This window comes from Micropterus dolomieu, linkage group LG05 (assembly GCF_021292245.1).
Source record: "Micropterus dolomieu isolate WLL.071019.BEF.003 ecotype Adirondacks linkage group LG05, ASM2129224v1, whole genome shotgun sequence".
NCBI lineage: Eukaryota > Metazoa > Chordata > Actinopteri > Centrarchiformes > Centrarchidae > Micropterus > Micropterus dolomieu.
The window spans coordinates 23306162-23332157 of NC_060154.1; the positions used below are offsets into that span (position 1 = coordinate 23306162).

Consider the following 25996-nt stretch of genomic DNA (forward strand, 5'->3'; position numbering starts at 1 on the left):
CCTCTGAACATAATGGCCAGCTTATTTATTCGCTTTATTTCAATGGGGGAATCTACTACGTAGTGTGGTCAACTCTGTGAATAAGTTGTGATTTATTTAAGACATCTACACTCCTCGTGATGGCAAAGCGACCAGGGCGACAGAGGAACCAGCTGCCAACGTGTTACTATGAGGGATACCTGGAGAAGAGGTCGTTCAGAGAGAAGGTAGCGTGGGAGAGAATGGTGGAGAGATTTGTTTTTCTGTGCTGACTGTAAGAGGCAAGTTTGTCTCTGTCCAATGTAACACGTGACACTGACTGCAAAAAAGCTACTTATCATTGGGACTTTCTAGTTTTTGTATCCGATGGTTATCAGTGGGTTTTATCTGTGTTATCAAAATGTAAGAGAAACATCTAAAATTCATCAGGACCGGAAGAGAGATTTTAAACAAAGATTAGTCCTACATGGTTTGGATGTTGAGCAGGAAAGATACGGTTTTGTCAAAGATTGTAGGGTTTAATGTGTGTATGGGCTGCATAGAACATTTTTTCTGTCTTTTTTTGTTGCAAATCATGAAAAATGTCCATCACAAATTCCTGATAAAGGAAATATAAGGTTTTAAATGTTAAAATAACATCAAATTAATCAGAAATGCATTGTGGGCATTGTTAATGTTGGAGATGACTGTTGTTGCTGAAGGCTGATTTGTGGTGGAATCTACTTGGCTTACAGAGGCCCATTATCAACAACCATCAGCCATGTGTTCCAGTGGCATGTTGTGTTTGCTAATCCAAGTTCGTAATTTTAAAAGGGTAATTGATCATTAGAAAACCATTTTGCAATCACGGTAACACAGCTTAAAAACTGCTGATTAAAGAGGTAATAAAACTTCTTTAGACTAGTTGAGTATCTAGAGTATCTGCAGTTGTGGGTTCCATTACAGGCTCAAAATGGCCAGAAACAAAGAACTTTCTCCTGAAACTCATCAGTCTGCTCTTGCTCTGAGAAATGAAGGCTATTTTATATATGAGAGACTACTAAGAAAGTGAAGATCGTGTACAATGCTGTGTACTATTCCCTTCACATAACAGCACAAACTGGCTCTAACCAGAGCAGAAAGACTTCCTTAAAGTCAAAACTAAATATCCATCTCATGTTTGTTAGTGACTACAGATAACAATCCACTAACTACTTTAATCTTATTCCCTCATAGGCCTTTGCACCAATGTTGGCAGAACTGGTTTCGGGCAGGTGATGTGCACCTTTTCAATGGAAAAACTGCAAACTGCCCTCAAGCTCTCATTCCCCTCATTCCTGTTCTCAGGTCGCTCTTAGAAAAGCGATGTTGCTCTCAATGAGACTGCCGAATAAACTACTGAATAAATGATACACTTCTGTATATGTTAAGTAAACAGGGACAGGAATACAAGGCAAGTTTCTGTCTATCTATCTATCTATCTATCTATATCTGCCCATCTCAATGTACACATGAAGAAGTTCAGAGACCTGGATAAGGTGTGTAATTTATTCATTTTTAGAATTTAATCTTTTCTTTTCCTTTTAAACTTTTCTAAGAGAGACTTGAACAGGAATGAGGAGAATGTAAGACTCCAGTTTGAGGGCAGTTTGCAGTTTTTACTTAAAACCAGTTCTGCCAATATTCGTGCAAAGGCCTACATGAGGGATATCTAAGGTTAAGTAGTTAGTGGATCGTTATCTGTAGTCACTAACAAACATGAGATAGATATTTATTATTTGGAGTGAGAGACCTGGGCTTGAATCCACTGTGAGACATCAATGTGTCCCTGAGCAAGACACTTAACCCCTGGTTGCTCCAGAGACGTACCATTTAACTGGTCTTTTCTGCATTTAAAACTAATCTGCTTAAGGAGTGACGATAGGTAAGCATCCAAGGCAGTCTGAAGAGTGTCAGTGGAGCCTTGGGCATATCAAATTTTTTCAAGAGAAAAAAATGGACATTAAAGCATTGATTAGGAAGAATTATGTTATTTATATATCGTATAAAGAAGTAACCGCAGTGGACCAGGCATTGACTCTGTGGCAACCCATTTCTGATGGTAAAATGGCATGACTGGCTATCATCAGCATCAAAAGTCTGAGTTTTCCCTGTGAGGTTAGGGTGGATCTAGACCTATGTTTACATGCCACAGTGTCCTGCTTTCTGTTGGAGTAGTCCAGGTAGCATATCCAGGTTTCTCAAACCCAGGATATGGTGTTTACATGCACAACACATAACTGGGATGCTCCAAAAACCCGATCATAACAAGGATACTTGTCCGCATGTAAACACACTCGTGACTGCTTATATGTTTGAAATAGGTCTGCTGTTGTTGTTGGTGGGAGACTCTTCCTAACACTCCCGCCAACCTTAATCTGTTTTAAATATCAGTCATTCAGCACCTGTTTGATTAATTAACTGATTTATGGTGGTGTGCAGAGGAGCTCTGCTGCACTTTATATTCTAGCTCTGGTGGACCTTTGATCATTTAATATACTTGCCTGTGATTAATTAATTAATTAATTAATTAATTACAAGCTGCAGCATAATTACATACATTAATACTTTATTCATCTTTTGTGGGAGTGCATTGGTCAACACACTTAATGCACACGTAGAGACATTCAGGGAATGTCAAGTGTTGTCCATGGGAGGAGCAGCCTGTCTGTCATTGTATAGTTTAAGTTGTGTGGACTTGGATTTTTCAGCAGGCAGTAAACAGCACCTGTCTCTCTCTCCAACTGGTCTGACTGCTTTTCTGCTCACTGTATCATAAAGATTAGAGCAAGCCAGGAACTGACAGTAAACTGGCATGGCAGGCTTTGCAAATCATAAATCCTGTTTGCTCTTCAGCTCCTCCCTCACTGAAATGAGACTGTATACACTCCAGTGAGAGCCAGGACAAACAGCGTTGGGGCGTGGCTTTGACCTGAAACATCAAATGGTGATAACAAACTCTGATTCATGCAGTACTCACTACTTACACTCCTATACACACAAAGGAATCCGGGAAACTGCTGCATGTTCCTGATTCCAATCGGGTTCAACACTGAATGTTGTTTATAGATATTAGAAATCACACATTGGTTTCTGTTGAGGTTACAAATTGTTGAGTCATCAAGTTCAATTCCAAGAAATGTTTTCTTCTTTGATATTCCTCTTCATAAATTATTGTTTTCTGTTTTCCATGTGTGTGTGTGTGTGTGTGTGTGTGTGTGTGTGTGTGTGTGTGTGTGTGTGTGTGTGTGTGTGTGTGCGCGCGCAGACATCTCGGAAACTGTGGACCTGTCTGTGTGGAAGCACACTGTTCTTTTTCAATGAGAAGAGAGACACTGATGTAAGTAATCTCTTTTGTTTTTTTTTTAATTAAATTTGTTCTTTATTAAGCCAACACTTGGGAATTATATGTCACTCCATGTGTCTTTGTGTGTGTGTGTGTGTGTGTGTGTGTGTGTGTGTGTGTGTGTGTGTGTGTGTGTGTGTTTCATCAGTACATAGAGAAACTGGATCTCAGTGGATTCATCTCAATAACAGATGACGGCAGCTACGATCGTAATTTAGGTGCAGCCAGGCTCAACTTCCAAATGAAGGATGAAAACATCAAATTCACTGTGAGGGAATATATATAGAAAAGATGTAAATCATTCTGTTTTTCAAAGTAATTCCCCATTTTCACAGTTTTTCTCCCCTCATTGTCTCCACAGTGCCCAAATGCTGAGACTCGTGAGCTGTGGAAGGGCTTTATTCACTCTGTGGCTAAGGTCTGTGGTGTATGACATTTAGCTCACCAATAAGCACTCACTGTAACTTGTTTTAAATGTTTTAGGTTTAGCAGGCTGATGTTTAGATGTAATGAACTTCAGGCCAAATATTGATAATTGCAGCCTTCATGTGCACAGATAATTTCAAATGTGTGTCTCCCTGCAGCTGTCGTTACCATCCTCCCTCAACCTGCTGCCCGGCCAGATCCAAACGCTAAAAGAGGTTATAGAAAAGGAAAGGATAAAAACTGTCCCTCCATCCGCTGTCAGCTCCAACTCCATTCCTTATATCAGCCTCCAAGCAGAAATGCCAGTGTGAGTATTAGCAACACTCGGATTTACTGATTCTTTAAGTTAAAAACAGGAGACTTCTAAAGTCTGGCAGTATTTCATTATTCTTTCCCACATGCCTTGTTTTGGGTCACAGTATCAACAAAATCTAGGACAAAAAAGGCATTATGTATCTGCCTTTTAAGCAAAAAAAAAAAAAAAAATGTAACAACTCAATTCAGCTTCTTATTTGTTTTCTTATTAAAACATGTGTTTGGTTTTTTTTCAGTGTCCCTCCACCTGCTGTCACCAGCTCCATGCCTCACACCAGCCTCCAAGCAGACATGCCAGCGTAAGTATTAACAAAACTCGAATGTACTGATGCTTGAGTGAAAAGCTGGCGACTTCACATTACCAAAACTGACATTTTAGAGGAGCATTTTGAAGGCCATTTAAAATGGTCTTGAGCTATCTGCCAGTATTTTAGTGTTTAATGACTCTTTCCCACATGCCTTTGGTTTTGTGTGAAATCTTTCAGTGTCCCTCTACCCGCTGTCACAAACTCCAGTCCTTACATCCACCTCCAAGCAGACCTGCCAGCGTGAGTAAATATGTGGTTTTACCCAATTTCAAACCTTGTCTAGAAGCAGTAGACGTCTGGGTCTCTGCATCTTTGCACTTATGTTGTTCCACCTGCCCCCAACAGTTTACAAAGTGATCACCCTTTGCATAGCATCACTGTCCAGGGAAAAATATGTATCTTCACATTTGGCGATTTTTAGGTTGTCCAATAAACTGGACATTGAATCAAAATAAATTCAAAATATCTGGACTGGAGTATCTCTAGAAAGTACCACTCAGCTCAGTCATTGCTGTCTTGAATCTCAGACAAGACTTTTGTCATCATTCGATATAGATATTTATCCCGATAAATGTCAAATCATTATTTCTTTCAAGTTTAAAGGCTGATTTAGTTTAAAGGTTGAATTTTTGCTCCTGATTGAAAGTTGAAGAAGATGATTAATTGTGGTTTTAAACTTTTCTTTATGGTGTTATCGTTTTATTGCCCAGCCCTACTTTTAATAACCTAGGGAAATCAGTTTTGGCAGTTTTTCCTAATGTCTCATCACTGTTTTCTGGCAGTTGTTACCACAATGTGTCCCGTCTGGAGGCAGAGCTGCTTCTTGAGAGAGAGGCCAAGAGAGGAAACCTGCTGCTGAGGCCTGGGAGGGACGGACAGTCCTTCGCTGTCAGCACCAGACAGGACCTTGGCGGGTACATACACACACATGCTCAAAGCACACACCCACACACATCTAATACATAAGCATGCACACTTATCTCACACATTCTCACGCTAAAACACAACTTCAGTATCATCAATTAATCTGTGCAAAAAGTGGACTGAACCTGTCTTATCTTTGCAACTGTGTTGTTGTTGTGTTGGGTAATTTACAATCAGTTGATTTGGTTCATTTCATCTGTGTTTTGATTGCCTCAACTCTCTTTTTCTATCAGCTCTATATTCAGACACTACCGAGTGACTCGGAAATATGCCGGGGGCTTCACCATTGATGTTGACAATCCTGTGAGTATTACAACATCTGGTCTAGATTAAGGTATTTAAATAATGAAAGTACTTAAGGCGCAGATATAAGAAATAACTATTTGCACTTGATGTTTGGAGGTTTCATGGGGATTTATTGTTCAAGTGAGAGAGGACATACCTTGAGCAGTAAACACAGAGTTGGCAATTAAAATGTCACATGACGTTAGTCCATGGATCACAGGATTCCACTGACATTGCCAACAAATTCAGTAACTAATTTGTCAACATAGGTCCTGCCTTGGCTGTAAAAATGTACTATGAAAATGAGGTATGACACAGTGTATGAAAGCAGTGGAAATATGTCATTCTTATTCTTGTTTTGATGTCTCTTTTATGTCAATGCAGTCAATATGTACATTTGTGGCAAGTAATGTCTCATGTTAATTTCAATTTTAGGTGGGTTTTCCTTACAAGCCCTTGGGTTTTTTTTCATCCCACCTGTGCTTTTTTTTTTTATTGTTGTTGTAGATTTATTTTCTTCAGTTTTATTTTATTATAAATAAAGAACTAATGCAAATAACTCAGTCACCAGAGACATATTACTTCTGCACTTGTGTTCTGTGGATGTGTTGGATAAAATTTTAATTTTGCTGCCAGTGACATGACTCCCCTCTTATCTTTGTACTAAATAGCTGTCATAAAGTGATCCTTGTGTATGTGCGCTCTGCACCAATGATACATAACCCGTAATTAAACTCAATTGCAAGTTGCAAGTGAATCTTTATACGTAGATTATGTGGTTATCAAAGTAAAATATCACAACCCAACTTGTTATTTCCTGCATGTTGAAAATAACTTATCTATCTGTGCAGGTCCTCTGTGCCACGCTACATGATGTGATCGACTATTTAGTGGACAAAACTGACGGCGTTTTGAGTCCTCTCAGCATTGAGGAACAATATGAGAAAAACATCTGTATGTACAAAAACATTTTCATCTTTCTATTTGATTTTTTTTTTCTTTTTTTCTTTTTTTGCCTTTGTTTTGCTCACTCACTTCGTGTAAGTCACCTTTTTAGCGGTGTAATAGTTATTCCATATACCAAACATATACTGTACATTTACTAAAAGGTAGACACGACTAATTGAAGTTCTTTTTTTACAGATTTTATTTGGTCTGATGATGAAAATGGAGAGAAGAGTGTTCAGCAGGCCCAGTCAGCCCCGCCAAGCATACCTCCCAAACCAGGTACTGTGCACATTAATATAATTATAATAAACACATAAATATGAACACATACAGCAGGGTTCGACATAAGCGATGGCCCAGATCCAGTAAAAAATGTATCTTGAGCAAGTGACTGGCTAGTCTACATCGTAAGTCAGTTGTATGTCCTATACTGCTGTACAGCGGGGCTTTGAGCTAAACGCTTACATCGGTTAACACGCTCATGAGTGCAAACATGCTGATGTTTAGATGATTTCTCAAGATGTTCTATCTGAGTAGTATTTCAACCCTGTAATAATTTAAATGTTTTGTTTTGCAGTAGCTTTAAGACCGCCGATCCTTGTACCAGTGCCAGAACAACCTGTAGAAGACAATTTGTATCTGAATGACACGCGTAAGTATAACTCTGCTGTCAGTCCATCTATCATTCCTGCCCTTTGCTCTTCTGTCATGCAGCCATAAACAGGTGAGACTTCATTTTTTCCATTGCTGTTGTTAACTATAGTCTGTGCTCAAACAGTGGAGGAAATGGAGAAAGAGCCAGAGGAATCCCCAGCTGTTCCACCGCAACGTAAGCGCCTGTCTGTCTCAAATAGTTTCCCCTTTCCTGCTGCATGACTGTATTATTACTTACTTTCTTAATGACTCATTGCGTGTATTTCCTCTATAGCTCTGGAGAAAAAAGCTCCAAAGAAAGCAATGATGCCTCCAAGTCATGCTCTTTGCAAACGCTCCTCTTCTGCATCATTCTCCTCCACTTCCTCCTCCACAAACAGCTGGGACATAAGGATGAAAGTCCCCTCAGAAAGTCTGGGACAGAGTACGTCCACCTTTCACTTTCATACGTTTAGATTTATTAATTTGTGCAGTCTCATTTCATATTTTTCTGTCATGAGTGATCTTACTTTCTTGCCGTGATGTCAAAACTTATTGTCTAATATGCTCCAGTTCCTCCAGCAGCAATATCTGAGCTGAAACTGAAGTTGGAACGAAAGGGGATGTGTCAAGAGTGACCTCTCCTGGTGGGAGCCTGTTCCTCCTCCTGTCAGCAGGAAAGCCTCACAGAAGATTAACACTTTATTGATTCACCTTTCTCAGACACTCATTAGCAAATGAATTGACTGTAACAAGGGTTGTACATGTCACATTATCTTCGTCATGTTTCTCTTGTATATTTTGCACATTTTCCTAATCATACTGGTTGTTGCAGTGTTTTTTTTTTAACTGTAATTACTTGTTGAATTGTACTTTGTATATTTTTACTTTATGAGATGGATATTTTTATTCTACCTGAGGGTTGTGTGATTATATATTGTACAAGCACGCACCACTGCCTCTCTATATAGTGAACTCTAAAAGGAAAAACAGAAATTAGAGTTGGCTTGTGGTTACTGGACCTGCTCTATGTGAATGTATTACATATTGTGTTTCAGTGAAGGGAAAAACTCTTTGCTTCAGTCACATGAAATCACATACATGTGACCAAGAAACTTCTAGTATGTGCCATACTGCACAACCGGTCAGTTTTATGATGTTCTGTAACTTTTTTATGACGTATTCCTGTGTTGCACTTTTTTTTTAAATACTTATATTTTTCTTGCTGTTTTGTTTTATTCCTCGTCGAACCAGAAAACACAACAACTGCTTGCTCTCACTCCTTTATTACCTCAATGACTGATACACTGTAGTGGAAAAAATTTACTATTTACAATAAATTGTGACATGTCAGCATGTGAAATAAAGTTTAAACATAACTCTCAGCTTCTTTAAAGCATTGCAGGCTACAGTTAGTCAGTACATAAGGAGCGACGCGGCAAAGCAAGACTTGTTACCATGTGTAGCAATATGACATGGACACTACTTAGAGGCCGGGCGGTGCACTAATAAGGAATTCATAACATCCATTTCCAGAGTTTAACACTTTTGTTTCTCACACAGCTGGACCCCAAAACCTGGCTAACTCTCATGATACAATTTGTTAGCTGAGGCTACTTGCTATTTATTAGATTTGGACACCGACAGTCCACTACTCATTAATGGGATTCCTCTTCAGCAAATAAAGTGGTATTATTATTACTAGGTATAGACACACACATACTGTACATACAAGCTTCAGGGTGCAGTCAGGTGAACTGAACATTTACAGTAATTTCCCAAATCCATGGAGTCTCACTAAATATAACTTCCCTCTCGCTTTCTGTGCAGAGTCTGGCTGTCTCACAACCAACACCTCTCTAATTTAAAACTAGCGGGAGGCTAAAGGACCCAGTTTCTTGCACGCAAAGTGTGGGACCTGACTACAAAGACTGAAATGCAGTGAACACTGTTAACTCTGCATGCCATGGCAATAAATAAATACAACATTCCTAATTTAATTTGTTATGACCCATTAGTTTCTGGCAAAGTGGAACACATCCTGAATGAGTAATGAACTACATTCTGTTCAGTAGCGTTGTCTAGGAGCAGGTTGGGTTACATAGTTTGGTTGGTGGATAGAGGCAGATTCAGTAGGTGATAATTACCACTAAGCTATGTTACAACCAGGTTATACTAAGACTGACACAATACATTGTTTTAACTTGACATAGGGAGGATATTTCTTGCACTGAAATATTAGCGTGTTGGTACAGATCACCTGATTTGGCCAATCAGTTTGGAAATGAGGAGGAAGGCACAGGGCGAGAGCAGGCAGGACAGGCGATGACCCTGCACCTGCAGCTGGCTGCATCGACAGTACGGCTGAGTGTTTTGGTGATGGAAAGGAAGGAAGGGCAGCGGCCAGCGCTAAATCATTGCTCTAGCAGCAGCGGGACAGCGCTAAATGAATGTGTGGAGAGAAGAGAACTAGTAAGACTACAGCTAATGTGTCCCAAGCAATCACAACAGCCAGAGTCATACGTCTGAAGAATTCTGTCACTGAGGGCGCAGATGACACACTTGTTCCGCAAAGCCATTTTTGCTGTCATGCAACACAGACACCGCATGTGGAACAGGCGAAACCATCATATTCCAGTGATGTAACTCTTCCACGATATGGCTTTGACCGCAGCCGAGAGCAGAGGTGATGTTCTGCGGCCGTGACTGTGGTCGAGCGGAGCTGGGAGGCTTCCTGCCGGCTGAGCTGATGCGTCTAGGTGAGGCTGGCGTTGGAGCTGCTGGTGCCGCTGTTCTTCCTCTGGCCGCTCAGCACCACGCTGGGAACCTGCAGGCCTGTAACTACTGAGAAACTGCCGTTCCACACCTGCAGGGGGCAGCACATCAACAGGCAGTTTAAAAACCCGAAAGGCCAACGGAGGATTCTTTCAGATAACTTAAGATATATTTAAAAGCTTTTGAAGAAACGTGTCTCACCATGAAAGCTGGTATAACAGGCTGCTGAAACTTGGTTTTGAAGGTGTGCATCAGCAGTTTAGTTTTGGCGTTGTAGAAAGACAATACACCTGGAGAGAATAAAGAAGCACACGTGTTCTATATTAGAAAAGTGGGGCTGCAAGTAACATTTTCATTGTTGATTAATACGTCAATTAACTAAATGATCAATTAATCATTTAGTTTATAAAATTCATTAAAAGTACACACAGTGATCTCTTCAAATTGCTTGTTTTGTTAGATCAACAGTCCAAAATCCAAAGATATTTCATTTACAGTATAAAATACAGAAAAGTAGCAGTTATCTCTTTTCAGTGATGTTCCATCTGTTGCCTGATTTTATATTGTTTAGTCTGCAATGTTTTATGCTGCCATCTTGAAAGGGTTCTTCCAATGTTTCTAACCTCAAACAGATTTTCCAGGTTTATATATTAGATAAACACCTTGGAAGATGGGGCCATGGACTGTTTGGTCTTATGCTTGATAAATGAATAAAAGTCAGTTTATTTTTACTATCGGTTTCAAACACTGATTAATTTCTGTCTATTTACTAATCACAGAATTGACTTATTATTTCAGAGTTTGAAAATAGTTTACAAATCATTAAGCGTTTTATTTTAGAGGGAGAACATTTCACCGTGATTCTACCTGTGATCATTCAAACACTGACTCTGACACTGTGTGTATGTGTTCATCGTACCTTCGTCGTAGTTGACGTAGACTCCTATACTGTTTGGGATGGGACAGTCCAGTGTTCGAGCCTTGTTGTTGTGCTTTGCCGTGAGGCTCTGCTGCAGCCAGTTGTTCAGATGGATGCACCAGGAGGCGCTGCTTTTCCCCAACTGGTCGAATCGTCCGAGACTCCGCAGGGCGACACCCACAGCGAAGGCTTTGCTCTCCTTGTCAAACCGCACCTCCCAGTACTGCTGGCCAGCGTCGATCATGGTATCAGCTGTGGTGAGGTAAAAGCCCAGGTAATCAGTTTCAAGAATAACAGTGTCAACGCAATCTGCAGTGTTGATCAATCTTTTTTGATTAATCGATTAGTTGTTCGGTCTATAAAATGTCACAAAATGGTGAACGTCTTTCCTAAAGCTCAAATGTCTTGTTTTGTCCACAACCCAAAGATTTTTAGTTTACTGTCATAGAGGAGTAAAGAAGTTTAAAAACAATTAAAAAGCTAGAATCAGAGAATTTTGACTTTATTTTTCTTTAAAAAATTACCCAAACCAATGAATCGCTTATCAAAATAGTTGGCGATTTATTTAATAGTTGACACCTTATCGATCAGTCGTTGCAGCTCTAGTTACAAAACATGTTTTGCTTATAAATGCTTGAGACAATCTGAGTTAACGTGGTACAACTGGGAGTTCTATTCTGTGTTGTTTGACAGGAGAACTGTCAAATGGAAATCATGAATTGGGTTAGGAATTCAGGAGATTGTTGAAATAGCAACAAATTATTTTTATCATTAATATTACTTCCTGTGTACTCAAGAGGGTGACATTCATCTTGGAAGGCTAGCTAACTAGTGTCCCTGGGCGGCTACTGGCTAGTGTAGCAAGGCCAACTAAGCTGAGAAACTAGCCCACAAACTCAGTAAAGTTAGATGCACTGCCAGTGCACAAGGGTTCATATCTCGTCTTTGTTTTGCTGCACTCACTGAGGTTTAACCTCAAGCAGTGAAATAATTTTTGCTTCCAAAACAGCTCGGTTTCAAATAACCGTGCAGCTCTAACTCCAGTCTGTGTGTGTTTTGCTCCTAGAGATGTAGAAAGGGGTCACTCCTGTGTTCCCAGGGTCCTATGTTCCCTGGATTTATATGCCTCATAATTGAAACATGACAAATGGTTCTGGGTTCCCAGGGTCTTCACATAAAAGATTAAGAAGCATTAAGACCACAACATCCAGGTCGATCCTCAAGCTTGCATCTATGTTCCCCAGCTCCAGGATTAGGGGTTCAGAACCCTGGGAACACAGATATGCTCCCATAAAGAAACACAGTTGTTGTGCTTTGCTGTTTGTTACCAGTGTCTGTGTCTTCTTACCCAGAACTGTGTAGGACTCTGCTGTAAATCTGTCCCTGCCGGGCCGGGATGCCGGCGCTCTCTTAGGCGACATCAGGGCCGACCTGATTAAAGATGGTAGACAACAATCACTCAATAGAGAACCAGTCTATTTTTTAGACCCCTGGCAATAGTCAAAGTCCAGGTTTAAAGACACTGCAAGTTTACATTCGTACACACCTGGCTGGAGAGTGCATCGGGGAGTTAATTCGATTCTTTTCCTTGCGGATTTCCTGTATCTTTCCTCCACCGCTGTCCCACTCCACACTCAGGTCCTCCACTTTCAGGTTCTGGTGGGACGAGGCAGCGTCCAGTTTGAAGGTGAAAGCTGCAAACAGAAAATTATATATGTGAAACACAATCCAATATTCACATTCCCATCAACAGAGACAGACATTTCATGCACTGTTGACCAAAGCTTAAACAAAATACCAACAACACATAGACCTATAGTTCTCACCGTGGGTTTCTAGTGTAATCGGCTCAGAGAACTCTCCCGCCACGGCCTTGTTACACGCTCTCACTCTGAACGTCATGTACCGAGTGTCAAAGCGCAAACCTGAGAGTGAAAACACAAGTGTCCTTTAGCAGTCAGCTTCATCAGCGTCCATCCAACATATAACTCCTCACAGTCCTACCTGTGAGTGTGTGCTCCATCTCTCGTATGCCCTCCACCACCATCCAGGGGTAGTCCTCCCTGATGCGCGGTGGACCCTCGTGGTTTGTGCGTCGATGCTCCAGTATGTAGTGGTCTATCTTGCTGTCAGGTTCCGGTAAGGTCCAAACAACACTTACCGTGTTGTCGCACACCTGGCACTCTGAGACCAGGATCTCTGGAGTGGGGGGAACTGGAGAGAAGAGACAGTGTGTCCACAAGGAATATCTAAAGTCATAGTTCCTCTTCTCTTGTTCATCACTTTCAATGTTATTTCACTACAGAAGCGGCTGCGGTGTCAAACATTCAATAACAAGAGGTGAGCAGATTTTAAAGTTATTTTAAAACTCAAGTTTTTAAAGTGTCATGAAGTGAGCTGTCACATGGGGATAATTTTACAACTGCATCAACTGATTTTTGCCACTTGGGGGCAGAATTACCCTAAAACAAGCTAAAAGGTACACCACCTAGCATCAATGGTGTTAGAAACAATTGTATATTCACACATCAATCAGCAACATTATCATTCATTTCATGTCTGTGTTCAAATAACAAATTTAAGTCCAGTTTTCACTCTCCATTTATCTCCGTTTGGTTCTCTGGAGGTAAATATCAGGCTCTTTAGCAGCTAAAGGTTCAACTATTATTGGCAGCTAGCCGCTCACTTCTGTCAGCTGTGCACTGTGGCTTTATCACAGCTTTTTCGCTTGAAATAGCGGTCAGCAATGACACTGAGCCCTCCAGTGATTACGTAGAATGTAAAACCACACCAGTGCACTAAAGAGGTTAAGAAGCCTCACACAGCTGCAGAGTCGGGTTATCTGAGCTTTTGTCGCTGTGAACGACCCTTTCACATTACATGTATACTGTACGTGTCATACTACATAAACATGCATATACACATACTGAAACTACCAAAAAGATTTTAAGTATCAAAAATAAAAGTACTGTAGAATGCATAGTCATTTCATAATTTTGTATACAGATTAAATAACTGGAGTTTTATTACTTATGTGTTAATGTGAAAATAGCATTTTTCTATTTCTTGAGGTTGAGCTACTTTAACTACTTTATATACTGTTGGGCAGTTCAGTCTGTAACAATGCAAACGGCCAAATCTTATAAAGACAGATCAGGCCTAAAACAACTGGGAAAAAATATTTTGGTGCAAAAAAAATTGTTAAAAATACTTTTAACTTGTTCAATTTACAGACTGTATTTTGAGTATAAAGTAAATCGCTGTAGTACAATTATGAAAACTCGGACCTAATTTGTATAATATCAAATATTTTGTCTTTTTTTATAAAACGTTAAATAGTAAATTAACTAGTAACTACAGCTGTTAAATAAATGGTGCAAAAATACAATAACTCCCTCTGAAATGTAGTGGAGTAGTACAAAGCAGAATGAAATGGTAAAGTACTGGTGCAGAAGCACTTGGTTACATTACACCACCCATGCAGTCACTGTCTGCAGCACTCTCTTTTCTATCTGATTAAAAATGGAGCAGACCTGGGAGAAATTTGAGGCCCTGCAACATCCCCCTCTCCTGGCTGAAATCCACCATCAAGTGACTCATGTTGTCACTGGCTTTAGCCTTCAGGGAGAGGCGAAAGGCCGGAGCCATTGTCACGCTGCGGACAAAGAGAGACACACAAAAACGCACAACCACACGGAGTGGAAACAAGCGTAGCCCGTTATTCAACTGGATCAGAGGCAAAAACAGGTGATTTCTAGTACTACTGCTCACTAAGAAAAGGTCACTAACTAGACTCCTGGTACTACCACTGAACTTGTCACCCTGGTCAACATTTAAAAGCGGAGCTAGAGAGGGAGCAGCAGTCATCCAGGGAGGGGCTGACACAGGATGGTACAGACTTGAGAAGACAGTGGGAAACACAAAGACAAAAGGCTCTCGAGTGGAAAGCTTTCCATAGTGCTTATTGTCTACCAAATGGGTGTGGTGGCCACACGTTTAAACGCATGCATGCTACATTATGAGATGGTTCAATAGTTAAAGGAGGCTACAGCAAATAGGGAAGCAATGGATGATGACTGAGTACTATACCTATCCTTAATGTCTTTGGCCGCCTGGAGAGGAGAAGCAGAGAGGGGAAGGAAAAAGGAGAGAAGAGATACGGAGCGAAGACAAAACTGAGTTGTGAGCCCATCATGTTGTCATTTAACACAAACAGTCGCTGGTGGCTGTGTTAAAGTAACTGGTAGTATGACACCACAACAAGGACAGATTAAATCAAATATGTATATATGCACATGGACGTTCGCCATCAGTCATTATAAATGAAGTCATAAACAGCGAGCAGAGGGAGCAGTGCGGCAGAGTGACATCAGCAGCCGAGTCGCTCGGTTACCTGGGTGAAACCGTCCGTCTCAGAGGAGCACAGCGTCTGGTTGGCCAGCTCCAGCAGCTCTTCTGAACTCTCCAGGGCTTTGGAACAGGCACTCAGCTGACTCTGAGAAAGAAAAAAAAAATACGCCAACTCACAGTCATACAGAGTGCATGCACTAACTTTTTACACGTCCATCTGTAGTAATAATGGGACCACTGTGCTCCCTGCAGAAGCTAATGGTGTTAGCTGCATCATTTGAGAGTCATGGCTTGGTCCTGAGGCTGCAGAGGGTTAGATGATTTCACCAAAGACCAAGACAGGGAACTTTGAGAAGTACACAGCCGATGGCATTTTGAGCCGGGGGAGAATTAAAAACACCTTATTTCAATACATGTAAACTGGAGTGATTGTGGTAAAAACACTCCTAAAAAACAAAAAAACTCCAATAACTTTCAATTTGCAACTTAGTTACAAAACTTTAAAAGCAAAGCAAAAAGTTAAACCACTGAATTTTTTTAACTGTAAAAAAGAAAAAAAAGAAAAAAAGAGCATCAAGAAGTATTTTAGATTCATTACATCAATTTGATACTTTAATATCTGTACCATGTAAATAGTCCTTTTATTATTTAAAGAGTTCTTATAATGCTGTTTGTTTAAAATGCAAACTTTCTGTTTACTCCCTTTATATACCCGACAAACTGGCTGTTTTAAATGGATACATTTAGTTTTTCCCCAATTTGATTCTATCTTCTTTTCTTTAAATGTTCAGTCTTTAATAAAATATTATGTTTTGTTTGATTTTGTTTAAGCACAAAAGTTGATGACATTTTACCTTTCCTGTACAGAGCCAGGTTTTCTGGTAGAGCTGTGACCTTTATTGTTTTTAGTCAGACACTAAAAGGTGAAGGGGCTGTGGCTTTCTTTTAGAGCACTTCAAAGCAAAAATGAATCATTGGTTTGGTGATCAAGAAATGAATAGAGAGAGAGAGAGAGAGAATGTCACACTCATTTACTTGACAAAAACTGCAAACCAAAGAAGTTTCTCTCACACACCTGAATGATCTTACTGAGTAAAAACAAACCTTCAGTGGTTAAATATACATACGCTTGCTACTATTTTGCAAGTTTAAAGAAATGCAAAGACAACAGCAGCAGCTACCTGGAGCTCATACGTGCGGCTGGCTCGCTCCTGTTTGATGCGCGTCACCATGTTTTCCTTCATCTCGTCCAGGACAGAGTGGAGGGAGGTGAACTCAGCCTCCAGGTCCTCCTGGACTCTGTTGGAGTTCGCCTGGTGTCACAAACAAAAATGACTGAATACACGATATAGCCTTTTCAGCTGAACTCCCCTGACAGAGGGGAAAACTGACAAACTGCCTGGATTTAATTTTAGTTGTGTTTGTTTCTGTACCTCCAAGTTGTCGAGGTTCTGCTTCAGAGTGCAGACAAAGTTTGAAATCTCCTCATTCTTCATGGCCAGCGTGTGGGTGATCTTACGCAGAGACTCCTAAAGAAAAGACAACATCTAACTCTCGAATAATCAACATTTTGTTATACCTAAAACAGAAAAATAACACTAACTCCGATCCTTACAGACTGAAAAAGCAAAGCCTACACAGTTTAATATTCTCCATCAGTAGTCGCAAAGCCTGTGGGAAGGAGGGCTGAATGACTGCAGGTTTCTCCTCTAACCAAACACTTGCCTGGCTCCTGGCTCCTCTGTGGCTGTGCTAATCAGTGTGTGGATTGGAGAGGACTCATGCAGCTTTAGGCTCTGAGCTCCCTTTAAACATGATTACACATTTGCTCCTCAGATCGGATCAGAGAGAGGGACCTATAGCCTCAGTGCAGAGGGAGGGAGGACACTTCACGGGCGGAAGGATGCGCATTTATAATTTAATAATGCAGCTCCACAAGCATTGAACAGCAGACTGTAAACGGACTGGACACGCACTGGGTCAATGATTACACGGATCACACACTCCCCAGATATAATCCCACTTCCGTTATATTTCATCTCGAGCTGGCTGTTCCACAGTGAACAAGCCCATTCATACTGAAGGACTGTGTAATGTTTGTTGATGCGAGAGGAGCTGCGCAAAGGCCCCGCGTCCCTGCCGATACATCGATAACAAAGTCATCGATAGCATGCACGAGATAAACCTCACCTTCAACCGGACACACACTCATGCAAACACAAAACACCACCATGAAACACGAGTCCTACCCACAAGCTCCCCAATTTCGTAGCCGTCCCCCTCCTTCCTTTGTACACTACGCCCTGAAACGGCTTCCCCCATCAGGAACACCTGTTCCTCCGGCTCCGGCTCACCTTCTGGTCTCCCATCGCGCCGCTCCGGTGCACCGGCGCCGCTCGAGCCGCAAACACCGGCGCTATTTCTCTTCCGTCCCCCGGTTTTTGGTTTGTTAGCACGGCGGAGCTGGTACTGATGCTGCCGGAGTGCAACGCATCTTCGGACGGACACCAACCACCAACGCCTATGGGCCGTAGTGCGTAGAGCGCATGCGGCAGAGGAGGATTCTGGGTACTGATGTTTCTGTTGCGAGGGTGAGTAATGCTGCCTTCAGGGACTGTCAGAGAAAAGTAGAGGCAAATACCACGAAGAGAGGATTCATTTTGTGCTTCAAACCTGTCTGTTTTTTAAAATTCAGAACAAAATATATAAAAATTGACACTGAAAATGGGATCACTGAAAAGTCAAATTAATGGAACTTAATAAATGTCACATCAAAATATTCTGTGTTTGGCGGGTGGAGAATCGTTTGAGGTCTAACTGAAAAGACTTTGACACATATTTTAAAACACATTTTAAAAAAGAGCTTTACAGCGTAAACGCAAATTTAAAAGACTATATGTGTAAAGTAGGTACAATAAACAGTACAAGACAAACAAGTTAAAACAAAGGCAGATATTGTAATGAGTTTTAACAGTTATCCTACTGGCTATGAACTTCTGGAAACATATTTTAAATATTTTAATGGAAAAATTCAAATTGCCGTTATGTGACCAGTACAGATACTAAAATGAATCCGCCAGTAAAACCATAGCCTTTAATTAAAACTAAGGCTGATGCTGACTACTGTGCCTTTCATGTGCATGGCCGGACTTGTATCTGTTTGGGGGCCTTGGGCCCCACCAGGTGCAGTGCACACAGCCCGCTGTAGATTATAGCTTCATTATATAGCCTATAATATGGACTCAGAAACCAACCAGCCCTTCCACGCAATAATACTAGGCTACTTTGCGTCTATCTTGCCTATGTTCTCTGTCAGGAACATAACTTGTTTTGGTTCTAAATCCAGCCTTGCTGATATGGATTTATTTGCTTATCAAGGTAGATGGATTAAAAAAGAGGGGAAAAAAGAAAATTCCTGGCATTTGTCCTTGATGCATCATCTTCGCTTGTGGTATGACAGAACTATTGTTAAACAGGAGGAGTCCAGGGTATTCATTTAGGAAGCCTACAGCTCCTGACTACGTCCCTCTCCTGGCATCACCTAAAGCAGCATCTGCATGACACAAAAATCCCTTTAACAGTTTCTCCCAGATACCATTTATATGTTATATGGATGTTAAAAATAGTACATTTATGTTTTTCAGTATCTAACTATGTAACTACTGCACTTTTAGCAACAATATGAATAACTCTTGATTAAAAGTTTATTTATTTATATTTCTAGTACATACACAGTATGTTGTACAGTATCTTGAAAGAATGTTAACTGACAACAGTTAAATGCTGGATTATTTTATTCTGTTTACATAAAATAAAACAACAAACATCAAAAAGTACTTAGCAAGAATTTTAAGTTACACATAAAATATCAGTGGCCCTGCCTTTTTTTCACCAATAGTTTACTGTCAATTTTCAATTAAAAGCCGAGTCCCAAGTAGACGCCTGTCCCTTTTACTGGCCTGGTGTGGCTACAAGTTTTGACAAATAAATGCAGGTTTCAATTAGGAGTCTGGTCTAGTATTTATAGAAGCCAGCTGGACATGGTAAACAAGAGAGAGAGAGAAAAAAGTGGTGACTCCCTGTCTTTGAAGCGATCAGAAAGTCACCATATGTGTCCTTTCCTTGATTATTTAAATAATTTAGTCCATAAGGGTCCACCAAAAGCAACAAAATGTTTTCTTATACCGTCGGATTTCAACCTTTCTGAGGTAGTCTCTCTCTCTTTCTCTCTGTCTTACTCTCTCTCTCTCTCTCTCTGCGCATGAGGTTGGCCTAGATGTTTCTCCGACCTAGATCAAATAAATGATTCATAATTTTTGTTGTCTGATAGTCAAACTTTTACACAAGTAATAGTTATACTGGTTTAAATAAAAAAGTTGATGGTAGCCAAGAGTTTTGTGCGGAAAGAATTAAAGGTCTGTTCCATAGGTACAAAATATATCTGGTTGAGTTCAGTGATTAATGCAAATAAAAGCACCGGCTATTTATTGAAGTTTTACTGTAAAGGAGGAAATGGATAGTATTTTCATATTAAGTGAAAATATAGATATTTCAGCCACAGTGCTTACTCATTCCTATGCAAGCTACAGTTCTGTTAAACAAATGATTTGAGATAATTTCTCAGCTTTCATTACAGGCAGGACCTACTTTCAGTCTCTTTGTGAAAATTAAGTTCATAAGGTAGTGTTTTTTCCAAGTTATTCACCCCCTGTGAACTTGAGAATTTTCTTCTTCTGGCCTTTTTTCTTCACTGTTCACTCGCATGAACAGATCAGACCCTTATTATCGTATTACATCCTCTGACATGAAGCAAAGTAAAGACATGTTTGTAGCAGATATAGTAAATCAGTGCTACACATTTTAGATTTTAACTTTAAAATGTCAGACTCAGGGGTTATTGTGCTTTCACACTATGCTATCTCTGTAAGCATCTGAACTCTCCTGAAACTGTCAAGATAATGAAAAATATTTCATCTCTGCTTTCTCTCCTGCAATTATCGTGTAGATTGTGGTGGGAGATTGAATCAGAAAGTTTGTCTACCCCCATCAAACTTAGTTGTGTCTTCTCACAGGAAGCCAGGCGCTCATCTTCTAGTAAGACGTTGTGGGGACAAGGTAAAATGCGTTTTAGCACCCTTGCACCAAAACCCACAATGGTTTCACAAACCCCTTGTATCATACGTGCCCTCTTTTTAATTTGGCAGCTTTCAGCAAGTCATGCACATTTACTTCACTGTGGGATTCGCTGTCTGTCACCAATCGGCAGAAGTGTGTCTACATTGTTAGCAATGAGGTAGCAGCAGCAGGCCGCTTTGATGTCTTTAGATGAAAAGCAAATGAAACAATAGTGCATTTGGTTTTGGTCAGGAATCTCTTGTCTTTTTGAAAGCCTACACTCGTTTCCAGCTACAGTTGTTGTTTATGCAACCTCCACAACTCTGTGAAAGTAACTTATTGTCTCAGTACAGTAAAACAAAAGAAATAAAAACTCCTCCTCCCACCTACACACACAGGTTTTTTGCGTCTCTGTCATGTGTGCAAGGCAGGCTGCCGAGACAGGATGAGTCTGAGAGGAAGACCACCTCTCACATGATATGATGGAAATGTGGCTGAAACGGTCGACTCTGGTGTTGCTCACAGGTAAGACTCCTCACTTGATATTCAGCAGATTAAATCAGACAATACACTGGCAGCAAAGCCAAAAAGATCTGACATGAAGCTGTTTAATTAATGAATGAACAGACTGACCTTTCAGCTGCGCAGAAGCTACTGGATAAGCTACTGTACTGTTTTTTGTCATTGGCGAACAGATACTGCAAAATTATTATGTATAACACTGAATTTATATTATAATGTTTTGAAAATTGCTATATTGAATTCACCTACAACTCCGTCTTCATCTATCTATCTATCTATCGATCGATCTATCTGTCTATCTGTCTATCTATCTATCGCAGCAGTAGCAGCCATGGGGATATCAGGTCAACGTCCTGTGGTTCTGAATGAAACACAATACAAAGTGGAAGTTCCTTTTGGTTCCTCTGTGACTTTCCACTGCCGCTTGAAGATATTTGACACATGGGAAAGATATCGGGTGAACTGGTATTTTAACCCCTCTGGATGTTCATTCACAGACTCACATCAACTTTTTTTAAAGATGGGTAGCAAATCTGCAAATACCTCCACCATGGTGTCTAAAGGACCAAAGGATGCAGAGACTTTGTTGAATTACAATTTATCTGCTGTTACCTACAATAACAGCGGATGGTACTTTTGCAGTGTTACAGTAGAGATTCCCGTCTTAACAGTTTTGAACACCAGTGGAACACATGTAACTATTGGTAAGTATTACTTATAACTGATACTGCTGGTAACACTTTACTTTAAGTCCCATTATTTAACATTTATAAGCAGTGCCTGTGAAGGCATCTTATATTGTCACAGCTGTGTTTCACTTTATTTTCATTCATTATCTTTTCATATACCAGCCTCCATTTATTGGAGCCTATAAAGTCATAGTTTTTGACAATAAATAAACATACACTCCTGCCTACAACTGCAGTACAGTGGCTTATAAATAATTTATTACAAGTTTATATGCTGCTTATAAATGCTCCACAGTAAGTAAAGTAAAGTGGTGCTCGATGAGCATGCCATGGTGATTATGATGAAACACTATATCATGAAGGGATTTATATATACTTGTGCTCTTGTACATGCTTTGACTAAATGAATACTTCTTAAAGTATCACTTTGTTTCCTCTGTGACAGCGAAGAGCATAGGGGATACAACGTACCCGTCACTACCTACAGTGACAGGTAAACAAGGTGTGTGTGTGTGTGTAAACATACCAGTACCTAGCTCTTGTAAAAAAATAATGCTCCATGCGGTTATAACACAGTCTGCTGCTATTTTGGTGGCAGTGAGTGATGATTTTTCTGGTGAATGTTGCTCTGAACTCACAAGTGTTGGTGTTCGTTTTCCACTTAAAGAGGTGATGAGACCTCAGGGGCGAGAGTTGCAAACCATTTCAAAGTCTGTGAGGTGTGAACTCCTACACACACACTGCCAATGTGTGATATTACAAATTAAAACATTTTACTTTACAAATACAAATTTAAAGTGACCAACACTTTATTTTCTGTTCTTCTTGGGGAGATGTTTTGTATCGTAACTACTCAATAAGTCACACTTAATGTGCTTAGTAAAACTGTGTAAATTACTTGTTGAACAAATCTCTATTAATAAAGATTATCGTGTGTATTATTAACACTTTGATATGGTTGTTAAACTGACATGACTTGATCACATTTCATTTCTTCTCTTACAGTGCCTCCCACAGACGACAACAGCAGCTGGTGGATGTGGATCGCGTTGGGAGTGTCAGCTTTCATCCTGATCGTCCTGCTGGTCATCTGCGTTTTGTTGAGAAGAAGACACAGCAGAAGTAGAGGTACACTGTCTTCTTTTTCAGTTTGAAGGTTTAGATAATCATCTGGAGCTGATGACAGCACAGCAAACAACATCTATAGACTGTAGATAAGCTCTGCATCAGCTGCAGGCAAAGGAAGCCGCAGGACTGGGATGAAAGCTGCTCTGAGAAAAAGAGAGCAAAAACCAAAGAAACAGAAAACTTCACAAGACGCAGTCAGCTCAAACATGCTCTGAATGAGTATTTCTGGTTTTAGTTTTGTAAAGATTTGCATTTAACAGAAGAAATGAGAGACAGAGAGAGATTTTTGTGTGTGTCTATATGTCTGAGTGAGAGAACAAAAGAAAAAGAAGAAGCACTGTTTCAAGGCAGTAGGTGCCGTCCAACTCATGACCGGTGGATGCTAACTGAGTATGCAAGTGGTTTGTGTGGTTTTACAGCACAGCATGAGATGTGTCAATTGTCAAAGTAGGACATATAAGGCCTGCCTTCTCCTCTGTGGTTTAAGTAAAGAGGTATATATTTTTATTTAGAGTAGACCCACAGCCTTGAACGTCATTTTGCAGGTGTCTCTCAGTGCACGATGAACATGTTGAGATTTGGTGGCAGCAGGCTAACCAGTACTGAGAAAAAAATCAGTTTAACTTGAAATTGATCTATCGCTCGCAGTCTTTAATTCACTTACCCATTTATATAAAGATCTTTAGTAAACAGAATCTTTAAAATGGAGATGTTGCTGCTTTATTGAAGCTCTTACAGGCACAGGAAACATTTCCAAAACTCAAGAGCGTAAAATGAAGATACTCGCTGTTGTTCATTTTACTCAGTTTTGCACAATTCTCAAATGAAAATCCATCCATCCATTCATCGTCAAATGCTTATCCTGCATACAGGGTCGCGGGGCAAATGAAAATCAATACTATCAAAACATTGTGTGAAAGTCTCACATCTTTCAACTGAAAAGAGTTGATCAATTGGTCACAGACAGCTACTATTTGATAACAAACTACAATCATTCAGTGGTCGCAGCTTCTTCTCCAGTGTGAATATTTGCTGTTTTTCTGGGAACTGGGAAGGTCATTTTCTAATATTTTAGAAATTTAGATATTTTAGAATATTTTAATTAAACAATTAATCTGTTTAATCAAAAAATGGATTAATCAGAATAATTCATAACCATGAGTTGCGCTAATTCTGTCACAGCAGTGGGTGTATTTGTAGTTGCTTTCACACAGAATTCAAATGTATGCTTATCCTCATAGTATTGGTGATCAAATTGGGTTGCACTGCATTTCTAATTATGTTTATTACCATGCAAACCAAGACTTAAACAGGCCTCTCACGCAGAAGGAAAGATGTAGTGGTAAGCAAGCCTGTGTGTGGTGATTGTTGGACAGAGCTTACCTACATACAGAGAAAGGAACAATACTTTGTGTGTATTATTAGCACGCAATCCTTTTGTCCTATATTGTGTAATTTATATTATGGTTACTATAAGGTGCATGGTGAAAATAGGGGGCACACTGGAAATGTGCACTGAAGCAGTGAGAAGGCTGTAAATTGGAATTTTTGTTGAAACTGATGTTTAATTGATACTTTTTAGCTAGCTGTGTAGGACATTTAACAATATTATCTGGGTTGCTGTATGTTTGTCTCAGTGACTGAAATTTTGGTGGACAACACACTTCCTTTGTCATTTGACCGTCTTGACTTTAAAGAGAAATTAAATTTTGCCGGCATTGACGCAGCTGTTGATTGATTCAGTACCTTTTGGAACCTGGATCAAATATATTGAGTGAGTGACGGCTTTTTGTTGAACAAATCAAGTGTTTTGTTGTGAGTATAAATAGATGGTATTAACACGTTGTGTTTTGAGAATGTGAGAACAGTGACACGTATAATGTGCTAAAGCAGCTGTGATGTAGAAAGGTTTGCAGTCGGGCCAGAAAGAAGGTTTATTTTAAACTTAAATAAATTAATATATGTGCTATTGTTTAATGTTGTTTTGGTAGACATTTAAAAGATGTGTGTGGGCCTATACATTTTCCTGACTTTTATTACAAAGAAAGCTTCATCATCCTTAACTGAGAGCATGTACTGAGTTCATAAACAGTGTCTGTGAATCATTTTGTAAATAAATATTATGTCTATCTTTCAATGAATTCAATTAGGCCAAACATGGATTTATTTCCGATGCTTAAAAATGTATTGCTAAATATGTTATGACAATTTCCATCCTGTTAACACTGTGATTTTCAACAAGTAAAATCCAGTAAAAATACATCAACAATTTTAAAGGGTGAAAATTGTCTTTTTCAATTTTACCCAGAAAAAAAAATGTTCAAAGCGGGAATAACATTTTTTATTTTCATTGTTCTTTAATCTGGATTTAGTTCTGAGACAGCATCATGAAAAGTTGGAAAAAATGTGTCACACAAACAAACAAACACAAATAACATTTTAGACTGCAAGATATTGATTAATAATTCCATTAGCCTAAGGAGTGAGATGCATCCTGTGCTCATAATGTTTTTGCTTTTCAACTCAGCAGAAGATCCTATCTATGCAAACACTCGTCGTGTGGTCAGCAAACAGCCCTCGCCTAGGCCAGGGATGCCAGAGGGAAACCTGAAGATGGTTTCTTCCTCCCAAGACCTGCGGAACCCGAGTCCCAGCAGGAGACACGACGAGGGCAAACTGAGATACAAACACTGAAGAAGTCATGTACCTCACAAACCTATGACTCAACCCCTCCTCATATTTAGTCATTATAGTCTTCTTCATTATTATATTTTTACATATTGTTTATATATATATATATATAGGCTTTTACTAAATTGGGAATGTGTATCTTATTTTATGTAGTCTCTTTCTTCTCAGGTATTTTCTGTAAAATAGCTATTATGAGCCACTAGATGGCAGATGGTGGACGCTGAACGGGTAAATTCAAAGTGGTTAGCCTATTTTATTTTTTTCTTGTGTTTCAACACCTGATAATATTTGAATATGTTGCCAACAGTAGCCTTTGTATAGTAGCCTAAATAAGCCAAAAGTGATAATTTTCCATTTCTGGTAGGAATTATAAAATGATGGGCCTGAAATGTTATGCCTATTGTTAGAGTTTATAATGAATTGCAAGTTACTGGATATGCAGTTTTGTTCCCTCTGTACAGTTTGTAATATATTTAATGTTAGTATGTTATATGATAAGCCTATTGGTAGGTGTGCCCTGTTTTAATATAACAATGTCATTTTGCATTTCTGTCTATCAAAATAAAAGTAATACGAGCAAATTAGTCCACGTTAATATTGTTCTGCGGTTACAGCTGATTGGTGA

General features: G+C 39.7%; 3 protein-coding genes across 8 annotated transcripts; 2 read left to right on the forward strand and 1 right to left on the reverse strand.

The window, feature by feature from the left end:
- Positions 1-8561, forward strand: LOC123970622 (signal-transducing adaptor protein 2-like). 5 transcript variants are annotated; one of them, XM_046048762.1, is made up of 16 exons: positions 68-206; positions 2854-2944; positions 3266-3337; positions 3492-3611; positions 3705-3761; positions 3928-4076; positions 4321-4383; positions 4570-4632; positions 5175-5306; positions 5550-5619; positions 6453-6555; positions 6745-6828; positions 7127-7201; positions 7313-7378; positions 7478-7627; positions 7756-8561. In XM_046048762.1, the coding sequence occupies exons 2-16, from the start codon at positions 2942-2944 to the stop codon at positions 7818-7820; spliced, it is 1272 nt and encodes a 423-aa protein (XP_045904718.1). In that variant the 5' UTR covers positions 68-206; positions 2854-2941; the 3' UTR covers positions 7821-8561. The 5 variants fall into 5 exon arrangements, with proteins under 5 accessions (XP_045904714.1, XP_045904716.1, XP_045904715.1 ...); XM_046048758.1 differs by lacking the exon at positions 2854-2944 and having other exon boundaries at positions 1-206; XM_046048760.1 differs by lacking the exon at positions 2854-2944 and having other exon boundaries at positions 1-206; positions 7328-7378.
- On the reverse strand, positions 8452-17770 carry fsd1 (fibronectin type III and SPRY domain containing 1). Its single transcript, XM_046048757.1, has 13 exons — positions 17581-17770; positions 16660-16755; positions 16408-16539; positions 15270-15371; positions 14966-14988; positions 14410-14531; positions 12881-13090; positions 12703-12801; positions 12423-12570; positions 12225-12307; positions 10877-11128; positions 10159-10247; positions 8452-10048 (listed from the first exon to the last, which is right to left on the reverse strand). The coding sequence occupies exons 1-13, from the start codon at positions 17593-17595 to the stop codon at positions 9938-9940; spliced, it is 1482 nt and encodes a 493-aa protein (XP_045904713.1). The 5' UTR covers positions 17596-17770; the 3' UTR covers positions 8452-9937.
- On the forward strand, positions 17095-25882 carry LOC123970623. Of its 2 annotated transcripts, none has more exons than XM_046048764.1 (6): positions 17095-17817; positions 20740-20866; positions 21184-21567; positions 21998-22054; positions 22558-22680; positions 25208-25882. In XM_046048764.1, the coding sequence occupies exons 2-6, from the start codon at positions 20821-20823 to the stop codon at positions 25372-25374; spliced, it is 777 nt and encodes a 258-aa protein (XP_045904720.1). In that variant the 5' UTR covers positions 17095-17817; positions 20740-20820; the 3' UTR covers positions 25375-25882. The 2 variants fall into 2 exon arrangements, with proteins under 2 accessions (XP_045904720.1, XP_045904721.1); XM_046048765.1 differs by having other exon boundaries at positions 25211-25882.
- The last annotated feature ends 114 nt before the right edge of the window (positions 25883-25996 follow it).